Genomic DNA, 20,997 nt, shown 5'->3' with positions numbered 1-20,997 from the left:
TAAAGCAAGATAAATACAGAAAAGAAATATAGATGAAAGATGGAACTGCTATCTGCAGATTCTGCCAGATTCCTTGGCTTTTTGGCACACCTATTGAAGCTGGCAGACTTAGCCAGTAGCAATTTTTTCCATTAAAAGGAGCAGCATATATTTTGATTTAACATACTTTGTTTGTGCATTTTTAAGCTTCAAAAATGTCTATTTAAATTTTTTTTAATGATTCCTTCTGCACAGTTGGCTCCAATTGCCCTTATTTGAAATGGCTCATTTATGACTAAAAGAGCTGCAGGGCACAGCTACTGTTAAACAGCTCCAACAAACGTACAGCTTAGTGGGACAAGCTTCTTTTTACAAGAGTAAAAGATGTTTAAAATGTGCCAAGAGGAGCTTTATGCCAGCCTCTAGGTTTGTTATCCAAATGTTACAAAATTAGAGATCTCCTGAAGCACAGAGTTTGGGCAAAAATAAGCTGATCTCCCTCAGGCTGCTGTTTTTTCCCATCCACAATCAGCCAGATTTTAACAGAACACTTGCTACATATCATAAACTTCAGTAATGTGAAATTTTGAAAAAAGTAATCTAAAGTCTGAGGCTTAATCTATACCAAAACAAAACTTCACTACCTTTGTCAATGGTGCAAAAGCAAAATGTTTTACATAGAAGTAGCCTTACTTTATGAATAGTGACATCTTGCTTATAAGGAAGGTAGATTGACTACTGGCTCCTGCTTTCTGGAGCTGAAACTGTAAGCAAAATGTTTAAAGCAACCTGGCAGCTGCTAACACAATGGAAACTAGTGTAACACTGTCAATTTACAGTAATCCTTCTGAAATGGAATAGAACATGCTAGTATGTGACTTGGTTTATGGAATCTCTTATATCCAAAATTTAAATGTGATGGGATCAATACATTTGTGGGTGAAGGGATTTGGCATATTTTCTGTAGACAACAGACATGGAGAAATTTTGGAATCTAGTGCCCTCTTTCTTAATGTCCATGAACTGTAACAATTGTTATAAAAAGCAACAGGCATCAGCCTGGAGTTTGTGCCAGATGTGCCGTATCTCCAGCCTGAACTGTGGAGCCTGAACAGAGCAAACCATTACAGATACAAAGGGGGTTTTTCTAAACTTAAAATTACAACATAAATATGTAAATTGCAAATGCATACTATTATACCCCAATAGTACTATTGTATAGATATCACATCAAATATTTTGAATTAATTTATGAAGATACATTAAACCTTGCTTTATAATGTAAAACTCCATATTATGTGTTTAATGTTGTCACCAAAGGCCCCCACAAGAAAACAATCAAACCTGTTGCCAAATACTCCTAAAGAAGTGGGTGACAGTGCTTTTGCATTTCATTTTCTATACTCCAGATAAATACAGTATGTGATAAAAAGTTGGTTTGAGAATGTTTTCAGTAGAAATTACTAGTAATTGTCTTCCATGTTTTGTAACTCACATTAATTTATTTCACAAAGATAGCCTTATGAAAGTCTTTGAACATAAAATGGTTAGCCAAAATTTCTTGTAGGGATTTATGACTTTAGTAAACAATGACCAGTTTTCTGGAAGTTCTGCACAATAAATTACAGAAGCTGTATTTTTTAACACAGTCATAGAAAACCTTCCAAATATGAAATCTACATTTCACAATAACTTTCAGAAACTGTGGTTTAACAAACTGGTTTTATATCTTGGAATATTACAAGGGAATAGAAGAGTCTTTCTGCCTCTAAGAATTCAACTCAAAAAGCACAAAGACCTCCTATTAACTCCACACACGATTCAGAAGATACATTATAGCTGTTATGCCTTCTTTGCCAAATAAACCAAAATCAACCAACCAACAAACCCAAGCTGAACACATCCACCCTCTCCCCACCTCCCCTTCCATGCACCTCTTGAGGCTGATGAAAAGACTAACTAAAAAAAAAAATTAAAAGGTATGATTATACAAATCAAGTCTCATCTGTAAGGCCTGAGCGTCTTCTTTGTCCACTTTATTGCACCAAGCAGTTGAAATTTTTCAGCATTCATGGTGACATTCTTATAAGCTACCATAACTGATATTCCAGAAGGTCTCTGTTAGTACTTTGTAATATAAGAAAACAGAGAGCACTTCCATGTTAGGCAAATAATAGCATAAACCAGACCACAAAGTACAGGTAAAGATCAGTTCTATGCACAGCTAGGTTGGATAAAAATACCCTGAAAAATATCAGGATGTGAATGAAATCTCTGACCATCTGCATTTCAGGCAGGTACCTTAATCATTAGGTTAATGATTCCTCTAGCCCAAAAATAAGTAGTCCTGTATGTACAATGGAACAAGAACTGGAGAAAATCGACTTTTTCATAGTGCAGCACAGAAAAATATCTTCAAATGAATTTGGAAAATAAAAACTGCTCAGAACAACGCAAATCTCAAGAGAGACTAATTTACTTTGATTTCATACAGTCTTCAGCACAGGCACACACATGCAAAAACCTGCTAACAGCACCAGCTATGGTTCCCATATGGTGCAAGTGTCTTAAAGCCTGGGTGACTGGCTACTCTCCAGTAGTTCTAGATTTTTACAAAAAACTTACAGTCAGTATTTGTTATTTACATTTTACTTAAGATGACTGAGTTGCAGCTATGAATTAGAAACAAAAAAAGTGTATCCTGGTTTGCTTACACTATCAAATATGAACATACAAATATTTTACGTAATTTTTCTAGCACTTCAGTCCTATCTGTTCACCTCCACCTTGCTGTGTGTTACATCTAAATTGAAAGTTTTCTGTAGTCATCTTCTTCTCATGCAGGTACACATCGCTCCCCAGCAAAGTGAACCTCTTATCTGTGATTAATGCCTTTAAGCATCATCACAGTACACAGAAAAAATACATAAATAAAAAAATTAATAACTTTACAATTTCTTAGCTAATCAGTTCAGAATTCAAGCAGAAATTTAAGTCAAAACATCAAGGGATCCTCGTATGAGGTACTGGAAATCACATCAGTGGGAAGTTCTCCTTAAATGTTTTAGAACATTTATATACCATCTGATTGGGCACCTGTAAAGGTAGAATTTCATTGGCAGGCAGAACAGGCATTTTTTAGCTTCACCCTTTACAATGAAAGACACTGGTATCCTTTTCACAGACCTTAATACACTCATGTCACTCTAATTCAAAAGTGTTTACCACTTCCTCAGCCAGTAAACTCCTTCAGTTTTCTAATGAATCTTATCTCTGACAAAGCTGCAATCCTCTACTGTGGAAAGACAGTATTTTGTTTTAAAGGCATTACAAGAAGAGTCACTGTGCTGGACTCTTGAATATTTTCCTTTCTAAAACGATAAAATGCTTGAACACATTTTGTGGCTGCTTTTGAATTGTGAATTACTCTTACAAAAATGAGAGCTAAGTCATCTGACATTTATTAAGTGTTTTAACAAAAATTAAAATCTGATTTAATCACCTTAAAAAATCAGCTTTTTTCACAAGGTCTAAATTCACTGGTGATTTTTACTCCTGCACATGAAAGCCAAAATTAAAGCATGCAAAGGTTTAACCTGGGGATCTATTTCCAAAAAGACATGAAAATCAAAGTAGAAAATTGGCCAAATATGAACATTGAGGGCAATACTGTAGCCAAACAGAATAGTGAAAATCTCGGATGTTCAAACAGGGAAGTTATTTTACCTGATTTAAGAATTCATACAGACAGGTATTACTGGAATACTGAAGTTTGTTCTGAAGTATGTTGCAATTCAGTCCAAAAAGGAAGTCCAAAAATAAAAAATTCTGAACTGACACACAAATATAATTAAAGAATTAAAAAGATAGAAAATCCATCAGTGATTACACTTGCCTAGCTAATTACAAATATTATAATGAGACAAGCAATTTCATTTTTTTCAGTAGGAATGTATATGAGAACAGAAGTTATGTAGGGCTTGTCAGCTTACCAAGCAAAAACAAAATACATGTAATTGCAAAAGATAAAGCCAGACAAACCTTAGGCTACAAATAAGGTGCAAATGTTTTTATGGGGAAGGTATTTAACTACTGGAACAAGTTATGATGTCTCTGGTGGATTTTCCATTGCTGGAATTTTTTAAGTAAAGAGTCAGTGTTTTTCTAAAAGATATACTCTATTCCAAACAGAAAAAAATGAAGCAATGTCTCTGGTTCGCATGAGCAAGGCTAGTCAGACTCGGTCATTAAAATGATCCTTCCAGTATTATAATGTGTGGACCTACAACTATGCAATGTGAGAATAGTGTCCAGTTTACCAGACTATAATCTTATTTGGGCTTTTAAAATACTGGCATATTACCTCTTTTGCAGCTCTTCAACTTCCCCTGTACCACAAGCTTGTTGAAAATCAACATCCAGGAGGATATTAATTTAAATTCAGCTGTCTGAAAGCTAGCTGTTTAGTCTGAGCTAGTCACCTAGGTCCTTTCTACATCCAGTGGAGAAAATTAGGCACTTTCATGAGTCTACTTCTTGCAGATATCTTGGGCATCTATTTTCAGCTAGGATAAGTCTGCAGGTGTCTTTCTCTTTCCATTGCCTGCAGAAGGTGTCTTAGTTTAGACTACTTTAAACTCCATACCTAAAAGTGGCCAAAGTTAGACGAAAGGAATCCATCCTTAATACTCCAAAGATCTCTTTCAAAATCCTTGGATTCAAGTTAGTTAGATCCACTAATTTAAAACATATGGCATTATTAGATCATACTCAAAGTGTGCTTCAGTTATGGCTGGGCGGATTGAGTTTCATCACCATCATAGCATATAAATTCAACTCATTTGTATTCTTCTAGGAAAAGAAATATTAGTATTTTTAATAGCTCTTTCTCATTGCACTATTATTCAGAATTCTGTCATTCTTATCTAATAATGAAATGGACTGTATACTCAGTTTTTAAAAAGTCCTCAAGCGCCTTGGGTGGGATTCACACCATTAAACATAGATACCTACAGCATAGATGTGCAGATCTGACCTTTGAACCTGCACTGTCATTACAGCCAAAGAAGACCAGAAAATATTACCAAGAGAAACCAAGGTGCCTTATCTTTGCATAAATGTCCAAATTAAAAGAGATGAAACAGTAATAAAGCTATTCCTCTTCCTTGACTATTATATGAATTGGGATGACTATTTCAGTTTGGCTTGTGCACAGTGTAAACATTTACAGTTAAGATGATTTACTAATTTGATTTTGTTCTTCTACAGCCTGACTTTTGTTATTTATTTTCTCTTGTTCTTACTTTTTTCGTTTACTTACTTACTTTAATAACCTCCTCAGAGACTCCTCAGAGTCTCATTAGCCTCATAATTTACATTCTTTACACAGTCATCATCATCATCATCATCATCACCACCATCCACAAAACCAAATCCTTTATATCACTTACAGATCAGAAATTAGCTTCCATGATAGCAGAAATTAACTCCATAGGAGATTATCTTTCATCTTCCTTCATTTACAAAGGAAGAATGACCAGGAATAATCAGCTACATGGTTTTCACTAGTATCTACTTTGATTTTTTTAATATCTGAAGCCTTTTAGAAGGTATAATATGAGCAATTGCATGAGTGCCTGTCCTATCACACCACCATCCTCACTAACTCCCTTCAGAAACAATCCAAATCTACAGCTTGCCAACATAACCAAGAAAAAGAGTGACTGTAGCACAGAGTAGCATTGTATTATCTTGAATGGTCTGTAGGATAATGATTTAAATATCTTGTAGCATCTTCTGATGACTTCTTCCTTTAAAACATGTTTACAGTCATCTTTTCACTACTGAAGTAACTGCACTTTCTCAGTCTCCCATTTTCTCCCCAGTCTTTTTACAATTCATCTTACAAGGGCATCCCTTATAACAAACCTGTACTCTTTAGCTCACAGTTACGCATATTTTTCATGAATGAACTTGATTGTTCTAAGGTTTCAGCAGCAGGCAAATATAGGAGGACATCTTTGTTCCTTTGCAATAGCTCTAAGGGAAATATTCTGCTGTTTCCATGAACAATGTGGTGATGGCTTGGTGCTGCTTTCAGCTGTCTGTAAATTATCTAATTTCTCTTCCCTATAATGGTGACAGACTCCAGGTGTAAAGAATGTTGACTGATATTCCTGCTTATCTCAGCTGTAAACTGCCAAACCCTCACTGGATTTTTCTTCTCCCTTGGTTTGAGGTTGACTATCTCCAATTTTGAATTCAAACTGATACCTATTCCTTACTCTGATGTCTATCAATTTCTCCTTCTGTCTAGTGTCCGACATAGTGTGGGACATTGAAAATGTCTCAGAACATGCAAAGACATGGATCTTTGAAGATGCAAATCTATTTTCCAGCACAGCCATGAATTTTTACTTGAGAAAGAGGAAATATGTCCTGGTGTTTGGTAGAAAGAAAGTATTTATTCATCACAGGTCATAACCATTGTTCCATTCCCAGCCATAAGAACATTGATCGTGGAACTGAACATAAAAGCAAAACTTCATCAACTACCTTTCTAAGCATCCTCCAAAATCCCCGTTTGTCTCCTCAGAATTTCACAAAGCAGCTGACATACACCAGTGACTTCCCAAGATTTTTGTCATATAGACTCACTTGAGAAAACGGAATGTATTTTGGGTGCAGTTACAAATAGGTGAAAACTTCCAACACTGGTTCTCTCACAACTGATGTTTTGTGATTCACAAATAATGTTTGAAGCAGTAGCAAAATGTGAAATACAACAATCTGATTGAAATTATTTTCTGTTTATAATTTTATTACTGGTTTCCTGGACAAATAAATCCATACACACATTGAATAGAGAATGGTCAGAAAGTCTAATGCTTTGAGAAAGTCTCTAACCAACAGTTAAAGCACTCAGCAACTGTATCATTCACACAGGTTAAATGTTTCCCTGAAGCATCACACATTCCTTGTATGTGAACACAGCACATGAACATGTGCTGAAGAACACCTGGGATTAGGCATGTATTGCAACCTAATCTCAACTATAGAGGCTGTGACATTAATCCAACTATGCAGGATCTGAAACACTGAAACACCAGATATCTGGTAAAAGATTAAAAAAAAAATTTAAAAAATCCAAACAAGTTTCCTAGAAAAAATATGATTGGTCCTGGAATAACCTGTACATAACAACCTCTATATAAGTACAAAGTATGCTTTCAGTCAACTATTCACTGCAGAGGCTAGAAGAAGGAAAACACCCAGGCATTCTGTCATTACTGTGAAGCACTGAGCAAAGACATCCAATGCCATGGACAGAGTGCTGCAACTACTGCCTCGCCCGTGCTGGACAGACCAACTGAACAGGCCAGGCAAGACTCAGCCCTGGACTAACTCCTGCATTCATGCAATTAAATCTCCACCCACTCTCTTTGCCATCTGGGAATGCATCTCTAGCCTTTCCAAAACTCCAGTTATTGCTTCTTTATGGCAATTCCAACAGGGCCAGCAAGGGAGTCAAGCTCTCAAGTGGTGGTGGAATGGTCATCTGTGCCCTAAGCTGTCATGGTGCATGTGTTGATTTGCTTCACAATCGGCTCAGCTCTGGCAACACAGAACAGCACTTGGACTAGCACATCTGGAAAATCCAGAATATTGTGAATAATAAAAAAAAACATTATATGCCTGTTATATTTTTCTGTACATCCCTATTTATCTGGAAGCACAAATTAATGTTTTTTATTAGTCCAAACACTTTAATTAGGATTGAAAAATAAATGTGAACCTAGAGTAAGGTGGAATTATTCTAAGTGCATCAGCAGAATCAGTGTGCTACAACTCATATAACCTGAAATCTTCATAATAAAATGAAAGAAAATAGATGAGAGGAGGTCAGAAAATGGATTGTCCCAGTTGAACAGAGAGAGAAGTAAGATTTAAAAATGAACAAGTGCTAATACTGTAGTACAGGACATATTCCTCTGTGCTGTACAGCCAATATAATGCAACTGTGATAGGAAGGTGTTACTCTCCAGTGCTGAAAGGGTATCTTCGATTTGAGTAAGTAGAAGTACTGGCCTTTAAACTGAATATTTAAGTATTTTTGACCAGTGGATCCTTTAAAGCCATACAAATAAATGTATGATAATTCAGGACCATTAACTATGCCAGAATTGGAACTGCTTACAATGAAGTACGCTATCATAAATGCAGGAATAAAATCAAGATTAAAATAACACTGCATTATAAGTCAACTCTTACTGTAAATACATTCACTTGAAGAACATGTAAAATGAAAGGTCTGCATACAGTGAATCTTTCAGGGAATTTGTGAAAATTGAGAACTCCTACTATCTCAATCACTAAAGCCATAATGATCATCCCTCCTGTGCCAAAGGAATAACTCTTCTACCTTCACCTAGTGAGACAAAACTTTGCTAAAAAAATCTTTTTGAAAGAAAATTTTGTTCTAGGATAAGATCTTTTCAGAATGTGATTGATTATGCTTAACTCCTAAAATAAGGATTTTGTAAGTAAATGCAGAATTCACCAAAACAGCTCCAGATAAACTACGCCTTTATAATACTCTATCTAAATTTGTCCCCAAATCCAGTTAGAATCAGTGTCAAGGTGACTTACTGACATATTAGGCAACCATCCATTAAGATAACCCAACTTCTTTAGCAAATATCATTTGAGAATGACAAAATGCTAATGTCACGTGACCATCGGCCTAGTTCAAAGTACTCTAAAGATTAATGTCCACATCATACTTGCACTCCCAAAACCCACCTAGCTGTAATATTTTTGGCACCAAAATCCTGTAATTCACTAATTAACCAAACATTTCTAGCATAAAGTTTAGAAAATTTGAGGTACACAGCAGTATTCAAGAACTATTTCAAATTACAGATCTCTTTTTTTGACCATGCCAAACGTCTTCAATAGTTCGAACCCCAAGTAAGAAAAAGCTTCCACCTCACCTTCACCACTCCATTTTCATGCATGATGACACAGTTGTTTGGGTCCTCTGAAAGTTGATATAAAGCCAGAGCAGTTGCTCTATGAACTAATGGATCCTTTGCCTTCAAGTATCGTGCTAAAGGAGCTACAGCCTTGGTCTCTCCAAAGGCAACTCTATTGCTGCCCCACATACAACAGTGGGCAATGGCCTCTGCTAAGTGACGTCTTAACTTGTTATTGTTCTGAAGAAGGGAAAAACATAACAAATTAAAGTCAACACACACACAAAAATTCATCAGAAAGCAGATTTGTATTCCCACACATCTTTAAGGCATCCCAATTTAATTGCAGTACAATTAAAACTGGAGAGAGCTGTAAGGCATAAAGCTATTAAAGTCTCTTGTTCTTTTTATAGCAAGTGCTGTGAATTTTTATATTATTTCAAAGGTACTTTTAGACTGACTGGAAATTAGATAAGATAGCATTACAATGTAAAATATAGCCCCATCAGTGAGATTTTTCTGCATGTTCAGATTTATTGTTTTCTCAACCCTTTGGGCTTTTTTCATACAGCAGCTGCACCTCTCAAAAGCAATATTCTGCAACAGTAACCATTAAAATGAAGCTCATCTTCCAAACCAATTTTAGTAGCAGACACAGACTGTTTTGATGTCCAATATATGTCCCATAGAGGAATGATTCCACAGCTCTTCCTTGTAACTGCTGCAAAATCTACTGCTCTTGTCATAACCTTTTAGATGAGCATAATGCAGTCTGATGTAAGATATTCTGATGCTTTGCATGATATGTCTAAATATTACTTACTGTGTTTGCTAGCCTGGACAAGAGAGGGACAACTCCATGATCCGTCATAACTGCTAAGTTTTCTTCATCTTTAGCTATATTTGCAATGGCTGCACACACACTTGTTAAAACTTCTTTATCCTTTGATTTTAGCAAATTGACTATCAGTTCCAAGCCACCAACAAATGATCGAACCATTTCCCCAGAATTCTAAATGAGAATCAAAAGAAACATAGCTTTTAAATATTCAATCAGTATTTATACTCAAATGTTTAAAAAAGAGATTGGCATGATATATTCATTCAAAACTGCAGCAATTGCTCTATTGCCTTCACCAAGAAATATGGCTAATTTGGAACTTGGAGCTCTTCTGATTGATGCATGAGACTGTTTTACATACCACCATACAGGCAGAAATTCAATGCCTAAATAAAGGTATCTATCATTTTTCATACCACAGGATATAAAAGTCTCAAGCTGCCACTTTATAAGGATGCAAGTCTCACTTATCAGTAGTATCAGAGTGGCCAGATGGGTGCCTTGCACACCTTAGGGCATCTAACACAGCAACAGACACTCCTGTTAGACTCTCCAAGTGTCTCCTGTTTCCTACATTTCGTCTGACAGCTAAGACAAAGGAATGACAATACTATTTTCTTGTATCAATGTCAGTGAGTATTCAGGAATAGTTAAGAGGGAAAATTACACAAGTCATAACAGCAACTGTGGGAGAACCATAGTGAACCTCAGAGTACAAAAAATCAATGTAAAATGTGAATAAAGGACACAAAAACTACCCTGGAAAAATGTCAAAGTTTGCCCATAAAAATGAAATGGAAAACAATGTGCCTTGCTCTTGAATACAGTGGGCAGATCTGGTCCATTTTTACCATCTTCAAAAAGTTATCGTAACATTAAAAAAGGTTTAGAGAAAGACAACAAGAATAACCAGTGGTAGGGAACTGTTCTGTAGAAGGAATCACTAACCAACTAGAACACTCAAGGTAATAAATGAAAAAGAAGGAGCAGTGTGATATAGATGTACAGAACCTTGAGTAGAGTGGGAAGGGCACACCAGGATCTCTCTTGAAGAACAACTGGGATCATGAAATGAAAACTAGTGGGTGGCACGTTATCAGGAATCAGAATTGTTTTTAAACAGTGTACAGCTGAGAAGCTGGAAGTCCTTGGAGCAGGATTGCAGTGGCTCTCAAAAAATGTACATATTAGGCAAATTCAAAGAAAAAAAAATCCATTAAGGGTTGTTCAATATGAAAATATTCTCTCTGATTTAGAAATTTTCTGAGCACAGACTTCCTGAAGTGATGTTACAGTGGCACATCTGAAGGTGGCATTGGATGATCTGGTGTCAAACTATTACACTGGAATGAGAGTCAAGTGGTCAAATGGCTGGCAGTAACTTCACAGGATAAATTTCAGCTTGTGCTCCTCAGCAGTGATAAAGGTGCAGGGATGGAAAGAAAGGTCTGCAAGTGGAATTACTTTTATTTGTTTCTTTCAACAGGTCAATAGGAGAATTTTGAATAAAAAATACTAACCACTCTCCTGAAACCCTTCGGACTTCATGTAAGAGCAAATATGGATTGTCTGAACTTTCCCAGGGCTAGGGAGTGACCCTGAAGGCTAAGCATGGTTTTGATTATATTTATTTCTTTTGGGGGGCTGATTTATGAACAGAGTAGGGTCCAACTGTATTGTGTTAGCTTTGCTGAGCAAATCCATCAAATCATGGACTTGGTAAATGAAGATTTCATGAGATGCTGAAGTTCCATCTTTTTTTTTTCTGGGTCTAAATGTCAAACAGAACTCTTAGCTGTGTTTCCTTCTCACAGAAAGCAAAAGTGGTGGGTAGGTCCACTGGGAATGAAACATTTTTGCCACAGGCAGAACAAATCTTGAGAGTGGAAGGGAATGGTTAAAGCCAGACTGTGGAAGGATGAAAAATGGAAGCCACAGCATGTGGAAAAACAGCAGCAACCAAGAGCAAACTTCATGCAGAAGTCCTAAAACTCCCCAAAATGAACACATAGCAGAGGTCAGTACAGAAATTAAAATAGAATCTAAATGCAGAAGGACAACACAGGTTTGTGGCTCAGAAAATTAGTTAAGAAGGAGAAGGAAGGGCAGTGCTTTGCCACTCTATTACCATGTGGGCTGCATGTAGAAGCAGGGGGGCTTACAGAGGGTTTCCCATGGATACACCAGCATAAATGTCCTTCTCTAATTGCTTGTATGTTGTAATTGCTAGTGTATGCATACCACAATGTCATGCATCTACAGATAAATCACCTGAATAAAAACACTGTTGCTTCATATCAGTTTCCATGTTTGTCTTGAAATTTTAAAATTAGACCCAAGGCGATATGTAATGGGTTACTGAGAAAGCCTTCTACATACAAAATTCTTATCTATATGTACTCAAGGGCTAGAAGCTAAATTACCAGACATGGGAGGAGAAAAGAAAATGAAATATTTTATATTTACTTCCAATCTTTGAAGGTCATTACAGCATTACCTAGTGCATAAATATATGCACAAGATGAGAAAGGCTTCTGTTCAACAGTAAATGCTACAGTTCAAGGTCTAAGATTTGAAAGGGCCCTGAACATGATTCCGTGTTTCTGCATGGTTCAGATATCTACATATTATTATTCCTGCTTTTGAAAGATATTCCATGAAGAGGTAAGGTAGCCTTTATAGCATCTTAATGAACCAATACCAATATTTTATATTTTTCTACCTGTATATATTTTCTTTTCAGGAGATTATAATCCTATTTGTTGAATTTCTCTCCTGACAAGCTTATATTTTCCACATTTTGGAATAAAGTATATCCCACTGAAGTAATGAAATAACATATAAACAATTCTGCAGTAAGAAAAAGAAAAGAGTTTCAATAATTATCTGCAAAACCAAGCAAATACAAGGACAGAACTTTCTACCAGTGATGAAAAGCAGAGGGAAACTGCAGAAACCACATGTCAGGGAAGTTTCCCAAATGTGATTGTGGGTGTAGTCTGGTGTCTGTTCAAGACAAAGAGGAAAGCAAAACAGCAAGAAATTTGAAGAACAATGAGTGGAAAGAAGGACCAAAACGAGACCTTTAAAATTCATTCTGTTATGTACAAGATTTCTTTTTTTTTTCAGAGAAATTTAAACAACAAACATGATGGGTTTTGTATAATTTAAGCAAAACCACACACTTGCTTTGTACAGTACATTTCTAGGTTTCTTTTTTTAAACTGAAATATGTGTATTTATTATATCCAATTACCATACCTCAATATTTCAAAAAGAATTTATATGGAGTTGTGCCTGTGATTGCAGAGACTATGACTGAATTCTTCTGAATCTACGTTCTTTGTATCAGTGATCAGATACTGGTCATTGTGTAAAGTAACTTCTGTGATATTAGTTTTCAAATACTCTCAGGCATTTTCATTTTTACTTTTTTAATTAACGTAAGATAAAAAATAATATATAACATGTCTTTGGAAATACTTCTTTACTTTCTGTTTCAATTAGAAAAAATGCAATCTTTTAATTCCACCTTCTAAATTAATTGACAAAAAACTTCCTTTGTCAAGCAACTCAAAGTGTTTGTGATTTCTGGCTACTGGTTTGTGTTAAGCTTTCATATTTATCTGTACTACATTGTATTCCACATATCCCACTCCCTTACCTATTGTGACAAAATTTTATTTCTTGCTTGTCCTAACAAGGCTATTCAGATAGAAGTAGGCAAGGAAAAAAAAAGAATAAAGCCTAGAAACTGTCTTCATAGAGAAAAACATAGATAAAATCACTAACAAGCAATAAACCACATGGTTTTATTGTATATGTCTGCATGCATGTGGTAACTACAGGCTGAATGCACCTGTTTTAACAATAATATTTCCTGAGCTGAACAAAGTAAGAGGCCAAATGCAAAGACATCTAAAGAAGTCATAAAAAGGTGAAAAAAAGAAAAACAAAACAAAACAAACCAAACAGAAAGGGGGAAGAAGGCTTTATTGTATTAGCAGGAGATACCTTAATTTTATATCTTCATCATTATACTTTTTAATGCAACATTTAACCTGAGGCGACACATGAAAAAAACATGAATTGTTAAATTATGGTTCAAGTAACAGACTCTTTCATGACTTCATGTGACCACATCTTCTAAGTAGTGGAAGTTTTTATCCTCAGAAAGGATGAGAAATACTATTTTAAAATTGGATTCAGGGGAATGAGTTTGCAAGTTCAAGCAGTAAAAACACACCTAACTGGCACGGATGCTGAGGCCAGAAAAGTTACCTGCTGTGTTAATAAAAGCCTCATCTGCCTACTGTTTATTCCATATTTGCATCTTGCTGGCCTGCATGACTATTAACATGATGCAGTTAACCTTCCCTTTTCACTTACTTCTATATTGGCTTCAACCAAGAGCAAAAATACTGTGAGACAGTCCAGCTTTGCAGTTTTTCTAATTAAGAACAGAAACTATTAAGGTATTTGTAGGACTTGGTCTTTGTGTTATTTATACAAGGAAAACATTTGGAATTTTTGAATTTTCTCATCACGATATGCTATGTTTTTTGTGTTTATTTTCATTAAATAAATAAAGTTCATCAGTCTTTAGTAGAGACATACAGGTCTCGTAGAAGAACTACTGAATTCTTTCATAATGCAATTCCTTTCTTATTTCTTCCAAAATGAAAACTGTTTTCTTTATTTGAAAGATTTAAAACTAAACATGCTATTACAAGAATACATTGTGTTTATCTTTAAAATATACTCCACTTGAAAGATAAAATTTATCCTCTAAAGAAAAGTAATATTTCACTCTCAAGACATCTTAATAAGTTTAAGGAGTCAAAGCTAATTTGTCAAATTGAATCACTTCTGCCCACAAAAGTGATGGTATGGCTGGGCAAACCAACTTTAGTTATCAAGAGTCATCTTTAAAACACCTTTTCTTTAATAAAGGAAGCTTTTCCTTTCATTTGCTATTCCTAGCTGAATAACTTCTCATTGGTACAAACCAATTTAAAGTTCAAAATAAAGAAATGCAAAGAAGTTTCTATATACAGCTACTCAGTGAAAATGGAAAACAAAATTTATATAAGGAAGTTTCTATTAATTGCTCATATTAAGTAACTCAGTGGTAATATTGATCAAATTACTTTATATTTTTAAGGATCATTTTATTCCTGTCTATACAGTTATGGAGGCTTTCACCACAGCAGAACAGATGAAGAAGCATTTGTAAGATGAAACTACTTCCCTACATCTACAACTTTTCTTTTGTAAGAAAATGCAATGAGAAAATGTGCTTGAAAATGCAATGCGCTGGGAAAATGCAAGATATTGGGAAAACAACAGCAGATAATGAACATGGATGTTCCTGTCCTCTTTACCTCAAAGAAGCAACTAAAGCCAAAGCAACAAAGGAGAGTTGCTTTGACATGGTACCAATACTACTCTATAGCCTGTAAGAGCAGAATTCCTCTTCAGAATTTCCTCTCTCTTCAGGGATTTGACCACTGTGCACTTGGCAATTGTATTGCTCTTGACAGTTTCAAGGAACCAAAGAGAAGTCAATTATCCAAGCATACAGCCCAAGAAGGCATGCAATGCAGGTTCTCTAAAAATGTCAGTAGGGAAAAAGTCTACCACTAATCAGTCACTAATGCAACTTTTAGTAGTCCTTCTGCCTGTTGTTTTCCTCACTTTTCAGTCTGCCAGACCATACCTGAAGTGTTCAGTGCAGGGTAATTGCCAAAATCCACCCCCTTTTCTTTTTTTTTTTTTTTTTACATAAGCAGTGAAACAATGAATATCAAAGTCCTTTGATGTCGCAGTTGTCTCTATTACTTTAGATTATTTTGAGGAGCATTTAAGTAATGTATATATGAGAAACAATATCGAATAACTGGAAAAACATGATTTCAATTGTTTTTTGATTGAATCGAATTCAAACATGTCTAAGCAAACTTCTTGTAATCATTAATATGTTTATGAGATAATCACTAATATATAATTTAATATTGTAGAAGCACAGACAGCAATATTAGAATGTTTTGAGGATGCTCTAGTGAAACAATCAATGCAGTGACAACACAGACTAAGAAGTTGCTAAAATAGTTATTGTTTGTCTTTGCATGTCTGGCATGGATCCAGAAATAGAGTGGGATATAAGAAGGCAATCATATAATGTTGTACCACTCACCATTACAGATCACCAACAATCTGAACATGCAGCATGAAGTATAACATACGTTTTACTTCAATTAAAAGTTTCATTATTAGATAAAATGATTGGTTGAAATCTTCTGGTATATATTAGGTAGCAAATGAAACTATTATCTCCATGCTCTTTTCTTGGTTTAAGACCTATGGAAGTCCCAGTGGCAAATGAGAGAGTAAAGACAGGAAAAGAGTGACACGGATAAAATAGAAAATCATAGAAGAGAGGAAAAAAAAAATCAGAGAAGGATGGGTTTAAACCTTTTCTAGACTTTTAAAATCCTATTAGTGAGTCAGATTTAAAGGTAAAGAAGCTACACAACAAGCTGTTGACTAGCATGTGTAGCTGTTAATAAACCAAGCTACAAGAAAAGCTGGTCAAATATTTTCCAGTGGAACAGTATGCTAAAGAAAATGCTAATGGAATGGAACCAAAACCTTCCATAAGAATACAACGACTTCCTGAAAAGTTTTGACACAAACCAGGCAGAAAGGCAGGTTAAATAACCAGCATGTCTCTTCATCTTTTCTCTTGTCAGCCAGATGGCTGGTGAGTAGCCTGCCAGGCTCCTTGGCTTCTAGTTTTCATAGAATCCTTGACTTCTTGCCTAATGGCCTGCCAAACAGCTGGAAATCCAGGCCTCCAGGAGCTCCTGAGCTTCTTGGCTTCTTGTGGTCTCCAAGCTCTCAGGCAGCTGCATTGCATGGAACTTAGGGCCCAAGGCTCCTGTGCGAGGGAGATACAGGCTGCACCCTTGGCTTCCCAGCTTCCACGTTATGCATTTTACAGAAACAGGACTCCTGTATTTGTGGACCCTAAAGACCACAGGGCAATTAATATCAGTCCATTCAGGATCTCCAACATGTCTGTAGGAGTCCCAAATAACTCCTGAGAGTCAGTTCACTAAACTGGGCAGCCTGTGTCAAGAGTCATTGGATGAGCTCGTTCTGTACACACCCTGCAAGCAGGGCAGTCACTTATGGATTTACCAAGCCAGGTCGGGATTCCTGGGCTTCCGAAATCTCTGAGCACTCTGCCTCTCTGAAAGAATTCAGAGGAAAGCAAAAAATTCCTTCTTGTTCCTCTTATGGTATGCTTTTGATGCTTGGCTACCAAAAATTGCTTAAAAATTTGGAAGAACTAAATCCAGATACCAGGGAGTAAAAACTGCATAAAATGAGAACAAATATAGAGAAGTAGGTATGACAGAAGTAAAAAATTATAATGTCTAGAGAAAACAAATAGAAAAATGTAAAGAGAGTAATAAGAGCACTGAATTTGAACCAAGGTTTCTGTGTAAAAGTGCAAGAAGCACAGAAAGGAGAATAAAGAACCTGGAAAAGCTGTACATACACAAGAAGGGAATTTTGACATTTTAGGCTTAACCCAACAATGGTACATAAACAAAAATGCATTGGTAGTACTTAACTAAAATTTTGAAACTATAAAACAAAGGAACAACAGTGTGCAGTATGGAGCACAATTATCTTTACACACTATAGCTTTAAATTTGTAAAATATGCAATCAAAGGATCCTAATGTATTTAAAACAGCAAATGGTTTTACTATTTTTGAAATATTAGAAGAATTTCCAACTTCAACTACATTTCTTTGTTATTCTTAGAAAAGAAATGCTCTCTGTGGTTTTGTACATATGGTTATGTTAAACTTCCCATAACAAGCAAAATCGATGTAAGAATAGGTCATCAGCAACATATTTTCTACCCATAGGTTAACTCCAGGCTGTGGTTGGCTACAAACTTCCTCACTTCCTCACTTCCACATTATATAATACTGTTGCAGGACTGAAGACTAACAGACCTTCACACATACCCATTTTGTGACCCTTCCCTCCTAAACCTGGTTTTAGTTTTGGTTTGGGAATTTTTTGTTTCAGCATGGACATTCTCTTTCCCTTTATGAAAGAAATACACAGACAACTTTCGATGTCTCATCATCTTTCATCATCCCCTGATAGTCTCCTGTAGACCTGAAACCATCATTTATTAGAAAAGGGTGAGATGTCATTCCACAAGCAAATTCTAAGAAAACAGAGTAACTTTCTCTCTCTTGTCGTTCAAACTACCAATCTCTGACTCTTTACTTAAATTATTTTGACAGACAAAACACAGCACTGTAACAGCTACTGAGAAATAATTAACTCCACCCTAGCTAAAACCAGGACAACTCTACACATAGATGGCTTAACAATGTTCTTTAACAAAGCCTCACAGTTGTAGTCATAAAAAATCTAAAACTAAATGCTGGAAGTTGATATGCAGGCACATAGGACAAAAACCCACAATGCCTGGCACTACCATTTGCATTTTAATGTTTGCACCCCAAAACTCTACTAAATATGAGAACAGAAAATAACCTCTAGAACTCTTCTCCCACTTTTTTTTTCTCTTTTAATTTATTTAAAGATTCTGGTAGAAAGTTCCTCTTTGAGGAAATAAGAATTTTCATACAGACTCAAGCTGGCAATGTTCCTCTTATTGGCAAAATGCATTTGGGTGATTTTTATAATAGCCCAAATTACATCTTTGTAGAATTTCTCCAAATGTTTATGTTTGGGCTGATGTATACTGGGAGAACATTACAAGTACTGTTTTTCAAAGAAGCATCATAACCAAATATTGCTGTTCCAACATCAACAGAGTTGAGTAGACTTCTCTTATTCATTTTTCATAATAATTTGTGTTTCTTGGACAGTGCACTTACACTTTGCTACTAGCAATGTGCCTGCAGTACTTACTTTTCCTTTTGGAAGGAACTAATGAATAAGAAACTGCTTCTATTAAGATAATTCCTTTAATTCCTTTGTAACAAACAGTATCATTTAGCTACATCATACTGATAAAATTCTATGGGAAGTATTCTTAAACAGATTATAGTGAGAGTAACCATGAAAGAGAAACATGTAATCACATACTATAAAATAACAGCCCAATCAGAACTTTTGATTAGCTTCTAAGATTTTTAATAACCTTTAAGTTGGTTGTAAAATGAAAATATCTGTGCAGAAAAAAGGATGCTGCATTACATTGTCATCAAAATTTGTTTATGATACTACTAACAAGTTCAATTTCATCTCTGAGCGTCCACAACACAGAAGAGAACTACAACAACCTCCACAAAAGAACACAAACAGAAAACCAATTCCATTCTCAGAGCTATTTGAAACACAGTACAGGCTTAGAAAGGCCGGAACACACATAACCCTTTAAAGTCATGTACTTATTACTGCTTTTGAATCATGCACTGCATAAACCAAACTGCTTCTTGGAAGATCATGTAAACTGTTGAATAATATTAACTTCAAACAAAAAAACCCAACCAAATTCTCTTTAGATAGAAATAGTTGCTGCACTTCCTCAGTGTGGCTGTAGTTGCTGTTTTATACATATTTCATTCCATTCAGTGTCAGCGGAAAGGGTATTATTGGTAGCTTTGTTTCAGTGAGCCACTTGGCCTCAGTGTCACACAAAGAACTCTTTGTGGGATCACAGATTAGCATTAGGGCAGGCAGCCAAGAGAGATGAAAGGAGAATAGCTACACTGAGGGTGTACATAGCTTGCACTCATCAAACACCCCAGGGAAAAAATGAAGAAAAAAATCCATGTAATGCATAATTTCAGTATTTGTCCTCTATTCCCTTGGTTTCTGCAAAAATGCTTTTAGTGGAAGTTCTAGCAATGTGCAGTTCTACTCTGGCACTTCAAGTTGCAGACTCTTACACATGGGAAGTATTACATCAGTACTGAGATCAAGCAGCGTTTTAACATTCAGTTATAGCAATATTGTTCAAGAGAGGCAGGTATATTCCTGCCTATACAGAAGAGATATCTTTAGACTGCACCATTAGGCACCAAAAAACTTTACTACACTAGAGTGCACATTTAGAAAAAAAAGATTAAAAGATAATTCAGAATAACCAGCATGTGTGAAAAATGACAAGCAAGCTGCCATTGTAGAAATCATTGGGAAGAAATAAAAAAAGCATTGCTTGAGTTACAAAAAACACCAAATTTTCTCATTATATATCAATGTATCTCTATATTCATATATCTGTATCATCAAATCATCTACATAAATTAATAGCAGCCACACAGTGCTCAATTGCAAACAGGAAACTGCCTGCAAAGGATGCTACAGATATGTAGCACTTTGAAGGAATTACTATTCTTTACGTAGTCAGGATCTCCAATTCTGTGTAGAAGGATATATAGTTTTTGTATAGTACAGAAAAGATGCAAATGTTGCATTAAATATAGAGGTAAATCAGAAATGGAAGCTAGTACTGTAGAAGGATTAAGGTATTAAGTTAGTACTCTAGGAAACTTCTAATGGGAAATAAACCCATGCCCATTTATTTTACTATGTTAGTGCTAAGAATTCAGAGAGATGACTTGCAGCTTATCCTCACTATTTTATCTCTATTTGGAAACTGACTTGAAATAAATGAATAGCTCAGTCTTCTGTACTCAACTGACCTGCACAACCACCACTATTCACAACTGGCACTTTTTGTTGGCAGTCTGAGCAGAAAACCTGAAGATTACATTGGCACAGAGTCTAAAATATGCTCTGAAACCAAATTATGGTCTCTTGAGAGCACAGCTGAAGTACCTCACAGTGCAGAACAACTAGAACTACCTGTGCTATTCATAGCCTATAAGTAGAAGCTTTCTGTTTTCAGCATTGTCAGATTTTCATCATGCTTTATTTGGGAACAGTAAGCTTAGGTCCTGATAAGTTACTAAAATATATTTGTTAATAACAGAAAAGACCGTAAAGGCAAAACACATTATATAATGGGTGCTAGATGGAGGAGTATCCACTTTTGAAAAGTAAATACATATGTTTTTAAATAGTTAACAGAATAAAATAATGAGAGTGTAAGTAGCAAACAGCACAGTATTGCTGGAAATTATCCAAATATAAAACTTATTTGTGAGTATATTTATAATATAACTGTTACTTT

The 20,997-nt window shown here is 35.6% G+C and overlaps 1 protein-coding gene across 3 annotated transcripts in view; it reads right to left on the bottom strand.

Moving 5' to 3' along the window:
• The window catches only part of ODAD2 (outer dynein arm docking complex subunit 2), a 70,646-nt gene that overhangs the window by 12,740 nt on the left and 36,909 nt on the right, over window positions 1–20,997 (bottom strand). For all 3 annotated transcript variants that reach the window (XM_062494130.1, XM_062494139.1, XM_062494127.1), the window contains exons 17-18: window positions 9,778–9,966; window positions 8,973–9,194 (exon numbers count right to left, since the gene is read on the bottom strand). In XM_062494130.1, coding sequence (XP_062350114.1) covers window positions 8,973–9,194; window positions 9,778–9,966 — 411 coding nt within the window. The remainder of the gene's footprint in view (window positions 1–8,972; window positions 9,195–9,777; window positions 9,967–20,997) is intronic.

This window comes from Cinclus cinclus, chromosome 1, assembly GCF_963662255.1.
Source record: "Cinclus cinclus chromosome 1, bCinCin1.1, whole genome shotgun sequence".
Lineage (NCBI taxonomy): Eukaryota > Metazoa > Chordata > Aves > Passeriformes > Cinclidae > Cinclus > Cinclus cinclus.
This window is presented reverse-complemented; position numbering and strand designations above follow the sequence as displayed.